General features: G+C 36.9%; 4 protein-coding genes across 18 annotated transcripts in view; 1 reads left to right on the forward strand and 3 right to left on the reverse strand.

Moving 5' to 3' along the window:
* Nucleotides 1-4013, reverse strand: part of LOC126378030 (heterogeneous nuclear ribonucleoprotein U-like protein 1) — a 36872-nt gene extending 32859 nt beyond the window's left edge. The window contains exon 1 of the mRNA XM_050026098.1: nt 3736-4013. Coding sequence (XP_049882055.1) covers nt 3736-3865 — 130 coding nt within the window. The 5' untranslated portion in view covers nt 3866-4013. The remainder of the gene's footprint in view (nt 1-3735) is intronic.
* LOC126378156 (dynein regulatory complex protein 8) lies at nt 1036-19744 on the forward strand. Of its 14 annotated transcripts, none has more exons than XM_050026350.1 (7): nt 1042-1513; nt 3225-3292; nt 4770-4883; nt 7939-8062; nt 8189-8315; nt 8891-8974; nt 19625-19744. In XM_050026350.1, the coding sequence occupies exons 2-7, from the start codon at nt 3277-3279 to the stop codon at nt 19664-19666; spliced, it is 507 nt and encodes a 168-aa protein (XP_049882307.1). In that variant the 5' UTR covers nt 1042-1513; nt 3225-3276; the 3' UTR covers nt 19667-19744. The 14 variants fall into 14 exon arrangements, 7 of the variants coding, with proteins under 7 accessions (XP_049882305.1, XP_049882307.1, XP_049882304.1 ...); XM_050026351.1 differs by lacking the exon at nt 1042-1513 and adding an exon at nt 1773-2241; XR_007568035.1 differs by lacking the exon at nt 3225-3292 and having other exon boundaries at nt 8880-8974.
* On the reverse strand, nt 9955-18916 carry LOC126378065 (uncharacterized). Its single transcript, XM_050026195.1, has 9 exons — nt 18683-18916; nt 15988-16047; nt 15762-15860; nt 14208-14979; nt 13762-13835; nt 13215-13679; nt 12984-13136; nt 11483-11651; nt 9955-10832 (listed from the first exon to the last, which is right to left on the reverse strand). The coding sequence occupies exons 1-9, from the start codon at nt 18806-18808 to the stop codon at nt 10285-10287; spliced, it is 2466 nt and encodes an 821-aa protein (XP_049882152.1). The 5' UTR covers nt 18809-18916; the 3' UTR covers nt 9955-10284.
* A 381-nt stretch (nt 19745-20125) lies between the features above and the next one.
* The window catches only part of LOC126378022 (uncharacterized), a 35030-nt gene continuing 33045 nt past the window's right edge, over nt 20126-22110 (reverse strand). For both annotated transcript variants that reach the window (XM_050026080.1, XM_050026078.1), the window contains one exon: nt 20126-21918. In XM_050026080.1, coding sequence (XP_049882037.1) covers nt 20567-21918 — 1352 coding nt within the window. In that variant the 3' untranslated portion in view covers nt 20126-20566. The remainder of the gene's footprint in view (nt 21919-22110) is intronic.

Raw genomic sequence — 22110 nt, forward strand, 5'->3', positions numbered from 1 at the left:
ATATTCAGAAATTTAAAAACGCCCTCCAAAATTTTATATTGGCCAATAAACCTGACAACATTAAGTTGACAGAACACGTCAAACGGATTGCATATGAGCGAGGTGCGTATTTTATTCGCCGGGGTTATTAATTCATTTTAAAATTAACAGTTGTAAATCATCCATCCCTTTCCTTTTCGGCGGATAATAAAATGACAGGTATAACTTAAAATAAAATTAGGAGGTGTCTGCAGGAATCGGGGTCAATGCTTGGTGAAGAATTTATTCAAGTATAATTAAGATAATCAGTCCTTTACCTTTTTTTTTTGACGTGACTTATTGTAGATTTGCCGCAGATGGCATTAACTACTTGGCCGGACAAATGGGGAGCGCTGAAGGCTCTCACCCGGTACAACGTTTAAGCCCTTTACCTGACTCAGTACTGGGTACAGGAATCCACTCATTCAGACATGATGCTTCACAAGGAGACTCTGTTGTCCACAAGGACAAATGGCGTTAGTTAGTAGTCGACTACCACCCTAGGTTTGTTAAACGCTCAAATAAATAATTATATGCTGCTGACATACCCAGGTGTGACACATATTAAGGTGCCAACTCGAAAATTCCACATGTGTGTTTCGTTCATAGCCTTTACACAGGATGTATCAATGTAAACCAACAAGGCACTCAACATACAATGGCAAAATTCCTAATGTCACATTAAGGCGAATTGAAAAATGAAAAGTAAATCTGAATTTGTTTTGTCCAATTTTCTATAAAATCTTACATACACATATGTTCTTAAAAATAATATTCCTTGATAATCAAATATCTATAACTCACACTAGTTTAAAAATCAGTCATGCACTCATAAATTACACATCATATTTAATTGACACCAACAAGTGTTTAAGCACTCCTGATTTCCTTTTTGTACGTAATATATCCTTAATCTGTCAGCACAGAACACTATATTAAGACTCAAACACTGCAGTAAATAGCCGTGGTGACATTTCTTATCAGTACACTTATACAACCGTGAATAATTTGCATGCCAGTATGCGAGGTATTGCACTCAACGATTTATATTCCTTATTCAATATTATATATTTGGACTCAGTGGAGCGCAGACCCAAGAGGATGATCAGCGACACGCGGCTAACAGCTAAGCTCCACTCCTTAGCACATCGGCGGAAAATCGCCAGTATGTCGGTATTCTACAGACTGGACTTTAGGGAGTGTGCCCGCGATCTACACGAGCTCATTCCACCATCCCCCTTTTATCTTCGGACTTCCAGACGTACGGCCGGGTTCCATCCCTATATGGTGGATACCCCAACTATTCGCACAAAGAGCTTCGCATCGTCCTTATGCGCACTGCTAGGGAGTGGAATTCTTTGCCAGCTTCTGTATTTCCGAATGCATATAACCTGGGTGCTTTCAAGGCCAGGCGCCTTCTGGGCCAGCTCGTTCCATCTTAGGCCTCGTCACTGCCTTCGGGCAGGTCTGAGGCCAAGAGCAAACCCATCCACAGGTAAAAAAACTTATTTATTTTATGTTAGTCTACTTGAAATATCTTATATAAATAGTTTGGTAGAATTTTAATAAGTAATTGCATAATGTGGCATAATGTTTTTTTTTATCAATTCAAAATCGGCTGTATTTATGACGTAAACCATTTCACTAATGACTAGACACCATTATGCTAATGAACATCACAACACTAGCTTTTGCACTTGGACAAATCTAACCCGTTTTATTAAAAATAATAAAATTGAAAAATTCACTAAATAACTATTCCTTAAATAAGTAATGAAGTATGTTTATTATTATATCATCCAAAACAAATCCTTTTCCATGTCATTTCCACTAATTTTATATACATGTTTACCTAACTTTGATGATTAGCTAAATGCAAAGGCAAAGCCATTCAAGAAAAATAACAATTTTTTATTGCACATTAAAGCTATTGTAAAACATGAATATTGAAATATAATCACTAAATTAAAAACAACTGGACATTCAGTGTAATAGTACTAACATTAGTAAGTATGGAAATTGTTTGTGACTAAATAACTATGAACACATGAAATAAATAATAATTTTAATAATTTAATAATAATTATTAAAACTAACCTAACACCATTCTGCCGTTTGTCACAAAAACAATAAATTCTAAAAATTCTGTAATAAAAGATAATTATTTGAAACTATGTTATTTCCCAGTCATTCTTTTGGCATACAGTTCTTATCAAATACACCGTAAGTAATAACGTTCATACAATTTGCAGTGCGAAATTGCATTTTTATCAGTCATGTTAAACTATAATAAAAATGCTGAGTCAAGAGAGGTCATTATGTACCTTTTATTAAAGTTTATTTTAGTTACTAAGAAGTCAAAGAACTGAAAAATTAAATTATCGATAAAAAGAAAAGTACTAGTAAAGATACCTAATTAGACTTTTTTACAAAATAACCATTTTTTCTATTTATACAATTTATAGGTACATAATAATTTTGTATCTTATTAAAAAATAATAAATAAAAAAATGATACTTTTTCACAAAATAGCTATTTGTGATGTTTCTATTACTACATACATAACATAAACTGCCTATATACGTCCCACTGCTGGGCACAGGCCTCCCCTCAATCAACCGGAGGGGATATGGAGCATACTCCACCATGCTGCTCCACTGCGGGTTGGTGGAGGTGTTTTTACGGCTAATAGCCGGGACCAACGGCTTAACGTGCCCTCCGAAGCACGGAATCATCTTACTTTTTCGGACAATCAGGTGATTCAAGCCTGAAAAGTCCTTACCAAACAAAGGACAGCCTCACAAAGTGATATCGACAATGTCCCCATCGGGAATCGAACCCGGACCTCCAGATCGTGAGCCTAACGTTCTAACCACTAGACCACGGAGGCTGTTCCTACAGTGCTCTGAAAAATCATTTTTTTTACAAAACTGGTCACACCAACATCTGATACTCTCACCCCCAGATATGGGGATTCCATTCTTGCCAAGTCTGATCCACATGTATGGTCTCAAATTTTGCAGGCAGTGCTTCAGGGAATATCCTAATGACATTGGATTTAAGAAGTTGGACTATACATATACTACATATAGTTACAGATAAGCTAATGTTATACTCAAAAAGTACCTGTTAAAGTGGTCTAAAGGCTTGTTGAAGCTATATAAAAATAATGCTGACTACAATATTTTTTTTTAATATTATTACAGATGCAAAGGGAAAACCATGAGTTGAAAATGAAACTTGAAAATAATAATTTTAATGATTTGTGACCATGGTTGGTATGCTCATCAATATCACAAACAATAATAATTTCCTGATAGTGATCAGTTTATATCGAACAACCATCGTCCTCGGATGTGGTCGTTATAAGGTACCACAGCAACCAATGAAAAGTACTTATCAAAAGTGCCTACGTTTTTATACACAGTTGATTGTAGTGAGTACATAAAAACTACCACTACTATGTACGAAATAGAACGTAATGAACGGATTTTTTCTCGTTTTGTTTGATAACATGCTATATTTTTATATAATGCAGTGATGTCATTGCACTGCATGCCAAAATAAACAGAATTTGGCCAAAATGTCCGACTGGACAGTACACGTGCTATGAGGCTAAGCGCCGTTTTTCATCGAGCGATTAAAATTTTATTATAAACTACATAATGGGAATTTATAGAATAACAAATCTTGTAGTAACAAGATTCGTAAATTTACCTTTTCCAGTTTTAGCTTCAAGTGCTTTCTTCAACCTTTCCACCAAAGCCGGCTTGTTGCCTTTAGTATCCAAACCAAGTGCCCCCAGTTCGGACCTAAGATCCACCACTTTCATCTTAGATGGATCCATTATGCTGAAAGTTTACTAATCACTAAACAATAACAATCACGTTTTACAAATAAATCCTGGTTAAATTCAACATTACTCGCAAAAATTATCTACGAGAAAGCGCCAAGCAACCAAACCAATATGGCGGCGCGCGGTAGTTTTTTTTTATGAATGGTCAGGGTTGCCTGCCGTGGAACTTTTTTGCTCGTACAGTTGGCAACCCTGTGTATAGTGTTGCTATAATTATAAGAACTCACTCACTTCAATATCGTACACGTTTTACAAAATGTTGGGTCTTGTCTTGCTTGTATGACTTACTTATAGTAATCTTTATAACACAAAGGTGTTTTAGGCAAACCAAAACTTTCTAGAAATAGAGACATGCAAAAGTCACGTTAGTTTAATAATTTTGTATTTTTGTAGATTGAATCGAGTATCAAGTGAGTTTAACCGGTAACTTTACACACATAAGCATAGACATTAAGATTGTAATCATAGACAAAATAAATTGATCTTAAGCTACTAAATTTAAATGGCGGATTACTGCTTTCAAAGTAGGCTAATGCATTGACGTTTGAATTCGATAGGACTATATATTTCATTTTTTGGCGGGCTCGTTGCCTAGTTACAAAATTTTTTGATTATGTATTTATAGATCGTAGGAACTTTATGTAGTTTATAGAATAATAATACACACAGTTTGATATTAATTTAACCTTATTGAAATTCCTGATATTATTTTTCAATCTCATTAAAAACCACCATGCCTCCTAAAGAAGAACCTAAAAGTAAGTTTATACTTACCTAAATTATTAACAACTTTTTTAGTGATAGTAAATAGCCCGATCTGGCATTCGCACCCGCACTTGCGAATGCCAGATCGGATACGCGACAGGCGTATCACGGATTTATCCCTTAATTTCAGTTATACCAGAAACTGATTTGGAGAGAAAAATCATGGAATCTTTCGAGGTGTTTGATCATTCCGGTAAACAAAATGTAGATGTTCGAGAAGTAGGAACTATTCTACGATCCTTGGGTAAGTTCTAATTTAATTCGATTATTCATCGGACACAGAAATAAATTGCTAAACGTTCAGTATAACCCTTCGAATGTACAGTCAAGACCTTTATGTAACGTGTCCTGTAGGTACTCCACTCTATTCTAAACCGAAAAGCGTATTAGTTATAAAATAATATCAGCATACCGTTTAATGCGGGTAGTAAAAAGATGTGCATTTATTTGGTGGATATGAATACGAAAGCAGAGAGCTCGAACGTAATAAGAATAACCCAAAAGGCCTGTGGAAAGTTATAACAGATATAAGTCAGCGTCCACCAAAAGATACCACTCCCACAGACCTTATACGTGCCAAACCTAGCTCAAGAGATTCCCTAAATCATTGCAATGAATACTTTTCAAATATTGGTAAGAACCTGGCCAACAAACTTTTAGACAAACTGAACAGAGTCCAACCAGTGGTAAACTTAACCAACTCCGCATATAACGCCAGTGACTCATGTTTCTTCCAACCTACAGACGAATGTGAAATTGAAAACCTCATACTAGGGCTAAAGAATGACAGTGCTCCTGGAGCGGATGGTATTGGTCCTGCATTAATCAAAGAGGTTCGGGAATATATAATTCCACCGTTAACCCACATCTTTAACCTTAGCATTTCCTCAGGAGTCTTTCCAGAACAATGGAAACTGGCCACTGTTGTTCCCATATATAAAAATGGTCCTAAGAACTCTCCGTCAAATTATCGACCGATATCACTATTAAGTATTTTCTCCAAACTTCTCGAGAAAATTGTTAATAAACGAACAGTCACCTTTTTAGATAAACATAATTTGATTTCCGATTCACAGTACGGGTTTCGGCACAATAAGTCAACTGAGGACGCTGTAGAAGCTTTGGTCAGATTGATATCTCAATATCTAGACGAAGGACAAAAATGCGCAGGGGTCTTCTTAGACTTAGCCAAAGCCTTCGACACTGTATCAGTACCAATACTCCTAGGAAAACTCGAAAAGCTAGGTATTAGAGGTCACTCTCTGTTATGGTTTGAAAGCTATTTAACTAACCGACGCCAGTGTGTTAAGATAAATAACGAGTTAAGTGACGAACTCCCAATCGAATACGGTGTACCACAAGGCAGTGTATTAGGGCCGACACTCTTTTTAGCGTATATTAACGACATCCACGCAAACGCTCCTGCTAACACAGATGTTATCTGCTATGCTGATGACACAGTCTTGCTTTTTCACAATAGAACGTGGTCTGATACTCTTGATAATGCAACGCGTGGCTTACAAAATACTAACAACTGGCTAGAAAATAATCTTCTTACATTAAATACTCAAAAAACTAAAGTCATCTGTTTCCACAAAACCCTGGCTTCAGCTCCAGTTTCACAGTGTAATATTAAGCTTCACTCTTCATGCTCAAATTCTATCCACTGCACATGTCAGGAAATTGAACGCGTTGATTGCATTAAATACCTAGGTACTAATATTGACCAAAATTTATCTTTTAACCAGCACATCTCACACTTAATATGTAGAGTCAGAAAACAAATATATGTTATGAAGTTACTTAGAAACTCCGCAAACGTCAAAATTCTTACAATGGTTTACCAGTCCCTCTGTGAATCTATCATAACATACTGCAACAGCGTATGGGGAGGGAAAGGTGTCACGATTATACTAGAATTGGAAAGAGCACAACGGTCCGTACTCAAAGTCATGCTAAAAAAACCATTCTTATATTCTACCAGTGCACTATACGCTGATGCTAAAGTTCTCACCGTGAGACAATTATACTTATTAAAATCGACCCTGCTAATGCATAGTAAGGTACGTAGATCACAAGACTTTGAGGATCTTTTAAAAAAACGTACGTTTAGAGTCATACTCCCTCAAGTTAATACATCATTTGCCCGTCAATTACCAGAATTCATGCAGCCTTACATTTATAACCAGGTAGCCAAATACTGCAATATTCAACGCTGCAACCAACGTGAGGCTAAGACTAAAATTAAAAATTGGCTGTCTAAGCTATCGTATGACGATACGGAAAACATAATTAAGTCTCTATCGTAACACTTTATACGTACTCTAACTCTCACACACACACACACACACACACACACACATACACACAAACATTCATCCACATTCTCACAATCACGCACACTGACACCTCACATCACAAGACACTCATTTCATTACTATTTTCTATTATGTTCTATTAACTAGTTTTTTAAGTTTTCAGTTCTTTTTTTTTTTATTGCACTTTTATCTTCTTCTTTGTCGTGAAATGTGCCATATAAAATGTAAGTCTTTTATTGTTTTCTATTACTTACTTTTGTTTATTCTAAATTGTATATTAATATCTTATAATAGTACTGTTATGAAAGGCTAGCTCGCCGGTTTATTTAAATATGTTTGGTAATAACAAATGTTCAGGACCTCCGCGATACAGGGTTTCCCTAGTGCGGGGTCCGCCAGTAATGTATACATGTTTAAGTTTTTTGATAAATAAACATATTCTATTCTATTCTATATCCCAACTACTCGCACAAAGCGCTTCGCATCGTCCTTCATTATGCGCACTGCTGGGGAGTGGAATTCTTTGCCATCTTCTGTATTTCCGAATGCATATAACCCGGGTGCTTTCAAGGCCAGAGTGAACAGGCACCTTCTGGACACGCTCGCTCCTTTTTAGGCCTCGTCAATGCCTTCGGACAAGTCTGGGGCCAAGAGCAAACCCATCACAGGTAAAAAAAAAATGTTTTTGAATTATAGGCAACCCGGACTTGCCAGCCAAAATTGCCTTACTGCTGGGCAAAGGCCCCTTCATCTTTACCCCTCTCAGCTTATATAAAGTTACTCACTAACAAGAAGGGTATTAGGTATTGGCAACGGCCGCGCCCTGCATTAAGACAACCCTCATATGTTTTCAGGGGGGCTAAAAAGGGCACATTGAAACAATTTATTGCATTCTTAGATGAATTTCTTCAATGTAGCCTTTCAGCCCCTCTGGTCCTTTAAATTCCAGTGTTTCAGCTAGTCTTATAACAATATGCTCAGGGTGTTGCCCCACCGAGGCGGAGGTACAGGAGGTGATCCTGGCTACGGAGAACAAGGAAGCGACTGGCAACGTGCCCTTGAGCAACTTCCTGCCATTCATGGTCAAAGCAATGACGGAACACAGGTGAGCCATCTTCTTTATTGGATGGGGAGTACTTACAGAAAAAAAATCTTGGGAATGTAGTAAAAACTAAGGAGTTTTTTCTGATCTGCTATCACTAGTCAATCAATCTACCTACATTTCGAGCAGATACTACCCAGCGACCGCGGAGATGCTGTTAGCGGCCTTCCGTTACTTCGACACAGAGGGCCGCGGCTACCTCACTAAAGAGAGGTTCACTCAGCTCATGATGGAAGAAGGAGAGCCTTTTACTCAGGTATATCTTAACCGTACGCAGCGAAAAGCGGTCCGGCCAAGTAGTTAATGCCATTTGCGGTAAATCAACAATCACATCACTAATTTAAGAGCCACACTCTTGTCGGTGTAGCATTCTCCATGCTACTTTTTCACAAAAAAGGCGAAACACGAATGCAGACGGTTTCATGCTTCAGGTTAAATGTTTGAACACCGGAAGTCAATTGAGTATGATTACCCTGAACGCAAAAATATCCTAGATTCTTTTTGTAAATGTCCAGTTAGAACTTAAGTTGGCGACGTACTAAGTGTGAATGCGAACATCCATTCTTCGAGAATGTTTATGGTCCCGCGACAAAGAATTCGTGGATTTATAAGGCTTAGTTCCATTGTAAATAATAGACTCGAAATAACATCCTGCTCTATATAAAAAGCCTTGTAAAATCTTGAAAAATGGTTCAACTGATTTTGATGACATTTTAGGACAAGTCAAAGCCGAATCCTACTAGGATTCGGGAAGGACAAGTCTGCCTGGACCAGTATTTGGTACATTTATATCATTCCCATAATTTAATATCAATGCAAGTTGTTTCACAGGACGAATTCGACGAGATGATGCAAACAGCTCTGGACCCCGTCACAGACACCATCACCTACGAATACTACATCAACCAGCTTATGGTAAGTATTTTCTCAAATGCTTGCTCTTTTGTCGTCTTGACGCGTAACTGCGAGCGAGACAGACACCGTTCCCTTACTCCTTCACGACTATTGGTAAATCTAGCTCGACATGAATTGGTGCCCCATAAATTTGTCTTTCTTGGTCACAAGTAAGAAGAAAATTTGTACTACTAGTCCTAAGATGGATATGATGAACTTGGGGGTTAAAAATGCGACATCGAAGCAATTCATCTAAAAAAGCAATATTTCAATTTGACATTTGCGCAGTAAGGCGCAATGCCAAGAAATGTCAAATAGCAATATTTCTTTTTTAGATGGATTGCATCTGGCCTTTTAAGCCCCTGTATCCTTTAGTTTTATAAAGACCACTTCCCAAAACATCTTCCCTAAACGTCCACTTCCCATAACGTCCAAGCCGTGTCCGGCCACGGTGACTCCTAACTAGCTACTAAATAACAGCCACCTGGGATAGACATTTAGGAGTCGCCCATAACGTCCACTTCTATGGTGACAGGTGATCAGCCCATCGACGAATAGGTATATAGTGATTGTAGTTCTGTCTTCCAGACGACTTGTAACTTTACCAACCTCGATATCTATAAGAGTGATTGTAATGAATTCTGCACATCTAGTTATCAACCCTGGTGCCAGGGTTTCTCAGCTCAGTAAGCAGTAACCGGAACCAGCGGCTTAACCTGCCTTCCGAAGCCTGGATCATCTTACTTTCGGGCAATCGAAACTAAATAAATTAGGTATGAGTATTAGTGGGCAGAAGGCAAGAGGGAAACAACTGCTCTATTTTTCCTTAAAAAGTAGCATGGAGCATGCTACACCGACAAGAGCATGGCTCTTAGTGATGATGATCAGTACTCAGAGATCATAAATCCACATTTCGTTTACCCAAATTATCCCGCTCCCGGTCTAACGTAGCAAACATTGATCTAATGAAAAAAGATACCAAATCATTAAAAAACCTTATGTATTTTTCCATATTTATTAAGTTCATATCTGGTACATTACAGACCAATCAATTCTAATATTAATTATACGAATTAAAGTAATAGATAAAACGTAAGTCAAATCAATTATTATTGAATTTGAACTATAAAAAGACACAGCTTATTTAAGGTCTCTAATTTGTAATCTTAAATTAAGGTAAAAAGAAAAATACCTATGTATTCTGAAATTGTTTTAAGTAATTTAAAAAATCACGAAGCTTCTAGACGTTTCTAGGGGTCTTTCTAAATACTTATTTTTTATTGAGTGGAAGGTTTTTTTGCAATCTAAATATTTGTACCTATTTCGGCGAGTTAGTTTTGTGCGAGCTTGCTCGCTCGCCTGGTTCGAATGGTGCTGGGTGTGGCGGTAGCCAGACGCGACGAGGCCCTAGTGGGAGTCGCCCTACCGCCCTGGGTACCTTCATTCTTCAGAGCTTCCACTTCCTTCGAGACCACGGTACTCTCTTCGCTTGGTGTTTCATTCTCCTCCTCATTCTCTTTCTTGTCTCCATTCTCTTGTGTCTCGTCTTTCACCTCTTCAACTGTTTTCGCGTTTTTAACTTCTTCTTTAACCTCCTGTTTAGGTTCTTCTTTTATTTCATCTTCATTCTTAATTTCTTTATTCTCCTCTTCATTCTTAATTTGATTATTCTCCTCTTCCTCTCTGATAGAAGTAAGCAAATCAGTTATCTGGTTGTCCAGGGACTCGTCAAGCTCTTTATCAGGTGAAGCTTCAGGCATAGGAACATCGCTGTCGTTCAGTAGATCCGAGTTGGTGCTTGTGTTGGGTGTATTCTGCTTCGCTTCACCCTTACGTTTGCTGATATTTTCACTGACTCTTATATCCAGCTTTGTGCTCGCTGAAACAGTTGTACCACAATTTAGACACAAATTGACAATGTTAAAGGGTAGTTGAATCCGTCCAGTGGATTTTGTGTGATGCGCGAACAAACCCCGGAAAGTTACAGCTTTATTATAGATAGATAGAAACATATATGTATAACCTCCCAAGGCAGGGATTTCCAGACACAATAGTTAAATAATCGGGTTTGGATTTTAAAAGGACATTTGGTCTTACGACTTTTAAGTGTTATTACAAAACGAAGAATAAAAGATAAACTAGTTTTAAAATATAGTGCGTGCAAGATTCTGCATAGAATTACTATGACTTAGCCTAACCTAGTTTATAATAATAATAAAAACACTTTATTGCACACAAATTTACAAAACATTTACAGGGTAAACTTATTCTACGGTGGGCAAATGCGGCCTTATCGCTAAGAGCGATCTCTTCCAGACAACCTTCAGCAGAGGATATAATACACTTGTATAGCTGCAGTGTAGCGCGCAAAAAAGTAAAATAATAATTATTATTAGCCTGTATGATCCCACTTCCTTCGCTCAGCAAGGCCTCCCCCATGTCTTTACAAGTATCCCGGTTCTGTTTCTAAAAAAATATAAAATAGTTTATCTTCAGTCATCATTTTGTAATAAACTAAATGTTACATACCGATAAGCGCTCCAGTCATGGTTAGTATGTTGTCAAAGTCCGCCTTATTCTTGAAGGACACATACAGTACGTTATGCAGGACCCTGTGTTTCTTGATCATGGACGGGTTGAATTTGTCCAGGAACTTTTTCATCAGACGCTTGTTGGGCAAAGTCGGACGACCTAGGATCTGAAACGAACTACTTGGTTACAATACAACTAAAGACCTCACCTACATTTTTATTCTTTATCTTTTGTTGCCGTGACTTTGTAGATTTGTCAATGGCATTCACTATTTGGCCGGACAAATGGGGAGCGCTGAGGGCTGTCAACCGAAACCACCAACTTAAGTTCGCCCCAATCATACCTATTCATGTTAGTGCACTTGCACACTTGTGGCCTATCGACAAACAATATTGAAAATAAGCCAGGTTCCATATATGGGGACTCCCCTTTATTAAATATTTATGGATTTTTTATTACTTATTAAAATTACAACTGGACACCTATTACGGGTCAAAGTTACGTTGTTACTCATTCACGCAAAAACTATTGAATGGATTTTAATAAAACTTTACAATAATGTAGCTCATCATCAGAACAACACACAGGCTTTAACAATTTATAAAATCGGTATTTTTACCGCGGAAACCGAAATCCACGCGGACGAAGTCGCAGGCGGCCTCTAGTATACTAATAAATATAACCGAGAACCAACACTTTACAACTTTTCACAGTCAAATTCAGTTTATATTAAAACAAATTATATATTATCCAAAAACTTGTTATTGGCCGTCACTTTAACAAAACGCGGCGCAAGCGGCTTACAACGAAGTGGGATAGTTAAAAAGAGCAAATCAAAAGTCATAATTTATTGTTGTATTGTATTAGAAATGTTTCGAACTATAAGTCCATACCTCCTAAATTAATTAGAATGATAGAACAATATTAAAAACTTGATTTGGAACACAATTGAAGAAAATCCGACTAAATGTAACAGATCTTCTTTTTATCGTGTGGGTTGTGAGGTGGAATACCAACCTCATCAACCCTGGTGTCAGGGTTATTTATTACTGAGCCGCCAAAGGCCCCTGACATGGCTCATGTAACTCACTCACTTACATCAGTAAGTAGTGGCCGGGACCAACGGCTTAACGTGCCTTCCGAAGCACGGATCATCTTACTTACAGACGATCTGGTGATCGTCTAAGACTCTAAGCAAACTAGGGACAACAAAGTAATTTTTGTGATATGTCCCCACCGGGAATCGAACCCGGGACCTCCGGATCGTGAGCCCAACGCTCAGCCACTGGACCACGGAGGTTGTTAATGTAATAATGTAACGGATAATTTATTCAATAAGTGTTATTAAGACCGTTATTTCCAGACGTGAACTTGACACATTTTAAACCCTTTTAGGGTTTCGTACGACTGATGATGATGAAGGGTTTCAGTTTCGTAATGTATGAATTTCATGTAATTTGGATTTTAAATAAAAAAAAATCTCGCCCTTTTTACTAACCTTGACAAAATATGGCGGTGCGCCAGGGATCGCAGTATCAGACTGACCATTTGGTTCGTCTGTGATCTCCTCGGCTTTCTTATAGGTCGTCATTATCAAGAAGGCTTTAGTCTTCTTAAATTCTTCGTCGGAATTCAGTATATTAATCATATACTGAAAAAAAGGAAATTTTTGTCATTCATTCATTCAACAAGTATTGCTTCTCTTATAATTAAATACAATATTACCAACCTCTTTGTATTTAGGCAATGCCAGTGGTATCATTTTCTTGAGCATATTTTCAATCAATTTGACAAAGAATTTAGCCTTGAGGGGCTCGCCGATGTGGGTCCTCGCCTTCAAACTTTCATCTATAGCTATGTCCATAGCCTCAGATATATTTGCAGCTTCTTCGGCTGCAGTCCAGACATTATTAACTGTCTCAACAGCTTTTTCACCATTTTCAGGTGTTTCAGCTATTTGGTCAGGCTTTTCGGTTTTCTGGACCGTTTCATTATCTTCATGAGCTGTTTGTTTGTCTTTGTTAGCAGTTTCTGCAGCTTTATTGGCATCTACAATGTCTTTCTTAGGGTCATCACCTTCAGTTTTTTCAATCTTGATGAAATCAGGATCGGACTCCAAATCGATAATTATATTCTCCATAATTTCTGCTGATACTTTATTTCTTGACGGTTCGCTTTCGTACAATTTTGCAACCTACGAAAAATTGCATTAATATAATGATTGATTACTTTTTTAAATCTACATTAATACAAGTATATCTTTAACCGATATTTACCTTTTCGAAAAGTTTGGTGATTGACACGTTAAGCAATCTTTCAAAGTTGCGCTTGAAATATTTTTCAGGATCAGCTGTAAATTAACGTAATTGTTAGTTTAGAACTATTCATGTAGACAGAAACAAGTTTTATATATAACATTTGTTGTTCGCGTATTTGTGAGTTTAAGTTTTTAATCTGTTTCATGAAATAAATAAATATAAATTGTATATTATGTTATATTGAGATTATTAATATATTTGTACTTTTTTTTACTAGAATTCCAAAATATGAAACGTGTGATGTGAAGATAGAAATGAACAAGCAAATGTTTCTATTTGACTTAATATTAGCAGTATACTTACGTAAACGATACTTTTCAAATAGGCCCAAGTTTAGTCTATTTAAAATAGAATTGTATTAAAAAACATTTTAAATAGTAAGAATTACTAAAAAGTATCACTACCTGACTCGATCAGATCGATCACGAGGCTGTTCCTGTCTTTGCAGGTGTCTCGGGCTTTTGTTATTAACTCCAGGTCAGTGTCCGTAGGGAATTGCTTGCGGTATGCGTTAACGATATCGGCACAATTGCCGACTTCTTTGTTAAGCATGACGTTGCGTATACGCTCGCGGAGAACCTGTTTTATCGCGCGCTGAATGGTCGACGAGCGGAATATCTCACCATATTCCTCCAACGTACCGAACTGGTCCCTCAACTCTCGCAATATGTTTCCTAAGGCTAATTCGAGCCGCCCCAGCAACTTAGGAGACGGTATCTCGTTAGGATTCAAGAAAAGAATCTCAATAGGCTTTTTTATACGCGTATTGCTAGTTAAGGGCGCAGTTTGGGCGATCAAGTTCTTGCGCTCATGCACAGGATAATCGGCGAGTTTATTAGGAACTGAGGCTGGAGTCCGTTTTGATTTCGCCACTTTATTCTGTTTGTTCTGTATATGTGCAGGTGTAGGTCGCCTGTGGACTTGACCACGAGGTTGGGATGCAGGGCCTTGGCCCATTTTCTGGTCAAACCTCGCATTTTGTTTAGGGAAGGTGTCAAACCTACGAGGAGCTTGATTTGACCGCGAAGGGCCACCGTAATGCTTGGGAGCTGGCCCGTCGTTCCAACCATCAGCAGCTGAGCGTTTCAAACTCTGCTGTCTATCATAATGGTCAAATTGCGAACCAGCGGCGTCGTTGTAGAAATTAGAAAAGTTACGATTAACATTATACTGATTCTGAAAAGTAATCAGAAATGAAGGAAATAGTAATTAAATCAAATCCTTTAATTTAAATAGCGAGCATTTATCAATGCCAGGAATTATACCTAACATGACATGCTAGCATTGATCTGAGCTACCTGAGACCATCATCTGTATCCGACAGGGACTTGATAATGGACAGGTACCAGAATGAATATATCACTTAATACCCAGATCAAAGTTTTTCATGTCAGAAAGATAATAAACCATTAGTAAAAGACATATTTTATCGATGTTCTAAGAAAGAGGTATAATTCTTGTGGATAAGGAATTTTTGAAGGAAAGAGTTCAAATTAGACCAACTTATATATTTGAGCATACCAATGTTAGCCCCTTGTGATCCAAGTGCTTTTTGTGCTCATCTGAACATAAAAGTTAAACTTGGGATGCAGTCCATCAATCGCTCTTAAATGCGTGGGGGTTAGCACTGATCACAGATTTAAGCTAGCAGCTTGCTTAAATAATGCTGAGAGGCCAGGTGCAACAAAATTTTATGATCAATTTTATGCTCTGTGTGTATATAGGTAGCTCTAATTTGGACATACTATACATACATCTAAATCAGATGTTGTGATGAAGCAAAAAACTTTAAAGGCTCATCTTTAAAGTGTACTTCAATTGACAACATACTGCAGGGTCATTCCAAATAGTTTAAATATTCGATAATACTTGATAGATGTTAGTTGAATGCATGCATGACATTGAAAATCTTTGTGTGATATCTTTTTTTTTATATTAAAGTATTTTTTATGACATACCGATTGAGGTGCAAATCTCGATTCATTTAACAACATGGTCTGTTGTTTCTCGATGATCTCGCGCTTACGCTTCAGTAACTCGAGCTCCAAGTCCAAATCCTGTTGCAAAAACAATGAAATGGTTAAGTGTCAAGTCTTAAATTTTATTAGTCATATGCCATCCACCAATAGCTTGAGAAACTCGTGACAAATTGGATTGATGGAAGGCCCAAAAGTTTATACTAACCAGAAGTGCAGGGGTATGAGGTAGATTGCTCCGCATACCTTCCATTTGATGATGGCCTGCCTGCAATGAAATATATATATATATACCTTTTTAAATTTTGTTTCATTATAACACACAAAGATTATCAGTGTACCGACTACCCCAACTGGAAAAGTAGTTGTGACTTTAAGGGTGTAATCACACAGAAGGCAGGTAACTGCATCAATAATCAGCACTAATATAACATTCCATGTTAATTACCTATCACCTTTTTATGTATGATTAATAGCATTATACCATTGTTTCATATATTCTATCCCTGCACTGGCATTAAAATTTTATGTCATATTAGATATTTCTTCCCTGACAGTGGGTAGGTATCTCTAGGTATTCGTGGATTTCATCCATGCCATACCTTTTAATATAGAATTATTAAATTATAATGTGCAAAATCAATCTGACTCGAAACATATTTTGAGAAGTTAGACTGAAAAATGGGTTAACTCATAAATATGTAACAATAAATAATTCTTAATCATACTGAGTTCAATGCAATTACAAATTAGATAAAATATGACTCAATAAAATTTTTAAATTTTAAATATGACCTTTAAATAATAATACCTAGTCACTGTTTTGGGAAATATTTAATTAGCTTGGGAACAATTTGGTTGGAATGTACCCTATCAGCCATACGACGCCCACTGCTGGGCCTCCCCCAAGGATCTCCACGACGATCGGTCCTGCGCTGCCCGCATCCAGCGGCTTCCCGCGACCTTCACCAGTTGGGACTTTGTATGTAATTTTGAATGATTTTGTATGCGCCATGGACATATCCAAATTTTCGAGTGAAATTCCAACCAACCAACCATTTTGAACAACCATGGTACCTAGTACATGCTCTTTTGAGACAAATAGCTTGTCTCGTTTGATCATTTAGCACAGCAGCTTGCATGGTTGATACCTACCTACCTACTTACCAAGATTACATTTTAAAAAATGCACTACGCAATATAACATGTAAGTTATGTAGGTGTAAGCTGTAAAAAGGCCACTTAACTAACCTTCCTGTAAGTACGTAGAACGCTTATCGGCAAAGTTATTTAAATAAAGAGCAACATGAACAATGATGAACAGTTATACCTACGATACGTATCGATTAGCATGGTATTTTTTGTCTTTTATCAACCTACCTTATTATGACTATTAAAACGTAAGCGTAACATTTTTACCCACGACGGAACGGAGCAGGTATATGCGTTTAGGGTGAGAGATGTTTGTGTGTGCGTTTTTAACAATAATACTGTGAAGATGATACCGTAAAACGGGGTAAATAGGAATGGCGGGGTAAATTGGAATAAAACTCTGCTTTTTCTAAACCGCTCTGTTACTGTCATACTATTTTTGATAGGTCAATACTTTTTGTATTTTTGAACGAACCTACATTTTTTGCTATTGGCTACACTGTGAATTTAATCGAAATAATCAGGATTCACCTAAAAAAACCGTTTCAAAGTGAGGTCTTCCTAGCCACGTAAAAATTGTACTTTTTAACTTCAGGTTTTTGCTATGTTTTATTTTAAAAAGGGTTGAAATAGACTTGTTATTATTTATAATAGTGGATTGTGGTTTAAAAAAACGTAAAACTAAGTAAATAATTGCTAAATTTCACTGATAATCTTAGTTTTTAGTCAGGCACTCGTTTTTAGATTTTTTTAGGAATAATTGGAACGCAACGGGGGGAAATAGGCACATGTACAGGTATAATTGGAACAAAGTAGGGGTTACTTGGTTTGACTAAGGGGTAAATTGGAATCTCTAAATAGGGTTGTCAAAAATCGAATCCACCTAATTCGTGAGTAAAATGTAGGTAATCTATGTTATATATGATGTAATATACACGTTTATACCTATAGGTAAACAGTTATAAATATCATGTTGCAGTCGTAAACAAGAAAACCTCTTATACCTTTTTTTTACATTTTCCGATTTGTATTCCATAATACCAATTTTGGTGTAGTATTTTTAAAATTTAATTTCTCGAAAAAGCATGTGTCCCATTACGCACTAGTGCGGTAATGACATTCAAAAAGAGAATAATTCCTACTCCGAGTAAAAAAGTTAATACAACTCATACATTTAAAGCATAGATTTGAAATTGGCGTCCGATCGCATGTTGTTTCCCTCACACACTGTAGATAGCTAAATAGTGTGAACGAGAAACCATGCGCGCAGACGACATTTTTAAATCTATTCTTTAAATGCGCAAGTTATGCGTAAAAAAGTTATTAAAGAGGAAGAATTTGGTTGTCAAGGTTGACACCTTGACCCTATCGAACGGCGACATCCATTGGGTATTGGCTATAATTTATTGAGATACAGTGCAGACAAAGTCGCGAGACGCCGCTAGTAAGAACTAAAACTAATTGTTTCAACCCTATTGAAAATTCCAATTAACCTCTCTGTAGGACCTATTAACCCCGTGTGGGGTAAATTGGAATCCAAGCGACTTTTTATTGATTTTCTTAAAATATGACGTTAGTTTGGGAATTTAAAGCTATTTATCATCAAGAAGAGCTTATGACACATCTTTAAGATAAAGAGTTGCATAGCCTATGACTTACGGAAGTAGGTCAAAATTCCAATTGAAAGTGAAGATTGGACCAATTTACCCCGTTTTACGGTAATATGTAGATAATCATATTTTCGGACTTACGTGGAGTTGAATATGATCGGTCATAAGTGGGCCTGAACTTGATTGCAGGCCGAGCGATCCGTTTCCAAAACGATCGTTGGAGAAACCGCGATTCTGAGGTCCTCCACGATTGCCGTTGCGACGCATTTTCACGACTTTATGAATTACTCCACAATTAAAAGACACAAGAAATTACGTACACGTCCCACAAGCAAGAAAAATTCCGGTCAAATTGAATGAACGAACGAATGAAATGAGCGAAGAGCGAAGTAGAAGCGGTTAATCAATTTTTATTTTTTTAAGGATTTATGGCATGGAAACGAGTTCTTTTAGCCAACACTTTATAATTATTACTTTGGTTTAAAAATCGCCTATCCGGTCTCCATATCCACCATGAAATTTTACATAAAATATCGCGTAGATTTCCCAACTATAGTTTTCCTGGCCTGGTAGACTTGCCCACACGCCCGTCGTGATGTTTGATGTACTACAGCCAAGGACCAAGTATTAGATACTTGGTCTTGGACTACAGCAATAGTAACATTAGTGTCTATAATACTGATTACCTACTATAAACCGAACTAAACTAAGTTATTAAATCGATTCACTAAAAACGGATAAAAATTAAACGTATAGTTGTAGCTGTTGTAGTGTATTATACTACCTTGAATAAGATTTTCTTCTCCTTCCTTTGTATCCCATATTTCCTACCTAAAAGAAAATCCTGTACCCATCCTTCCTTTCTACAGGTGGTGCCAAAAACAGTTTTTGATGTAGCTGATCGTTTAGAAGCAGAAAGACAGGCGCTTGAAGATGCCGCCCCGAAAAAGAAAAGAGCATCTGAATTGTTGCGAGAAGCACAAGCTGCACAGAAATCTTAAAATGTATTTTTTGACGTTTTAGTTCTACTTCTAATAATTATCTTTATCTTGATTTGTGTTACGGCATGTTTCCTTTTCACAGGTTGAAGACGACGTTATCGAAAATGCAGAGCCATCGAAATGAAGCGGTTATTAATTAATAAATTATTAGTAAAACCAAATGTACTCTGAATGATATTCCATAATAAAGAAATAAGCACAATTTTAAGTTTTTTTTTTTAATTCATGATAACTAAGCACTTAACTCGTGGACATGTGCATTCTATCAATATTAACTTATGAAGCTCAGACTTGGTCTTTGACAAAGGCTCAAAGGTCCAAACTTCAGGTCTGCCAGTGAGCAATGGAACGCAGCATGTTAGGTGTGAAACGGACTGATCGTGTCCTGTGAAAGGACTCGTTTCTAGCCATAAACACTTTTGGAAATAGTATGTAGTAAAAATAAGTGCCGGGTTAAAAAGGCCAGAATACAGAATAGAACCGGTGAAATAAAGTCCTCGCTCCTTAAAAATACATTAGTAATTAGTATGAATATAATAGTATGAAATAAAATTGATACCAGAATTGTTTTAATATTTTTTATTTATTAAAACTTATATTTTAAAACATTTGTGACAGCCCTAAAGAACTAATTCTACTGACTTTATAAAACGTTTGGCGTTTCTTAAAAATACAATCACGATTCATTGTCTGAACTACTACATTCATCTAAGATTATAGCATCTGACATAAACTCAAGCATATCTTCTGGTGGCATTGTACCAGTATTCGTTTCATTCTCTTTTTTGGTTTTTACATTTTTGTTAGGTTCAATTATTATAGTCTCACATAAAGGTTCAGCAAATGTGACATGTTTAGCAGGGGATTTTTTTGTGGCTGCAGTTGTACTAGTGGTTATTTTACTTATATTTGCAACAATCATTTCAGCATTTTCATTCAGTGTAACTATTGTGGGTGTTCTTTTAATGTTTGCTATAATTGCAGGTTTCACGTCTGCACTCTCTTCTAGTGCATTTGTTGGTGATCACGATTCATCTTCGGAACCACTGCATTCATCTAAGACTATAGCGTCGGACATCAACGCAAGTATATCTTCATCATCCAATTCATCAAAATCACTATTTTTATTCCCGACTGTTAATTTGCCTTTTTCAAAATTGTCTATTTTATTTGAAGTGACTTTTGCAGTCGTGCATTTAGCGACTGGTTTTGTACCAGTGTTTGCTTTATTCACAATTGCAGTCACTGGGACTTTAACACTTTTGTTAGGAGTAACTTTTGTAGGTGCACTTTTAGCTACAGCAGGTTTTACGGAAGTGTTTACTTTATTCACATTTTCAGGATCAGCAAATGTGACATGTTTAATAGGTGATTTTTTAGCGGCAACAATAACTTCAGCGTTTTTATTCGGTGTAATCTTTTTAGGTGTGCTTTTAACGTTTTCTACAATTGCAGGTTTCGTATCTGCATTATCTTTCGGTGCATTTTCAGTTTTCGGCGACGCAACTGTTTTAACCACACCTGCACTTTGTTTAGTTGCAACTGTTTTAACAGCAGTTGAGTTTTCTTTCACTGTTTTTGCTCTGTTTGGATTTTGTTTAGTAGTAGTAGTTTTAGCTACACCTGGGGTTTCTTTAGCAGTCACTGCTTTAGCTACATTTGGGTTTTGTTGAGTTGCAACTGTATTAACAACCGTGGGGGTTTCTTTAGCGGCAACTGTTTTAGCTACATTTGGATTTTGTTTAGTAGCAACTGTTTTAACCACACCTGGGGTTTGTTTAGCAGGTACTTTTTTAGCTACATTCGTATTTTGTGTAGATGCAACTGTCTTAACCACATTTGCTGTTTCTTTGCCTGTAACTGTTTTAGCTACGTTTGTATCTTGTTTAGTTGTAACTGTTTTAACAGCATTTGGAGTTTGTTTAACAGTAACTGTTTTGTCTACATTTGGTATATCTTTACCAGGGAGTTCTGTTTTATTAAGCTTTTCTTTCAGTGTAGTTGTTGGTTGACTTTCAGTAGGTTTTTGTGGTGCAATTTTCGTTGTTGCTGCAACTTTTTGCTGAGTATTATTTGTAACTTGTGTGTTTACTGTCGGTTTTACTGCGTTACTCTTTACTGGAGTTTTGTTATCTTCATTTGCCTCTGTTGTTTTTTGGTTGATTTCTGCAACTTTCTTGGTTTCAGTACTGTCTGTTTTGTCCACCGTCACATTTGCTGCAGGTTTCTTCTCCGGCGCAGAATCTTTTGCGTTTTCCTTATAGCAATTCCATTTGTCAATATTTTTCTCTTTCTTATTTTCTTTGTATAGAGTGTTGAGCTTTGACGGACATTGCCTGTAATTGTAGTGCGGCGTAAAGGTTGCTCTCAAAGTCCCTGTACAAAAAACAAAAACAACTTATTTAATTTTTTAAATACAATACAAATACACTTTATTGCACCAAAATAAAAAGAAATAATTACAATAAAAACTCTTAACTAAGTACATGGCAAATGGCGGCCTAAAATAATATAGCAAATGCTCACGACTATATCCCAATTGGAGTTGGCAGAGGTACTTCCATCGCA

Source organism: Pectinophora gossypiella, chromosome 25 (genome assembly GCF_024362695.1).
Source record: "Pectinophora gossypiella chromosome 25, ilPecGoss1.1, whole genome shotgun sequence".
NCBI classification, from domain to species: domain Eukaryota; kingdom Metazoa; phylum Arthropoda; class Insecta; order Lepidoptera; family Gelechiidae; genus Pectinophora; species Pectinophora gossypiella.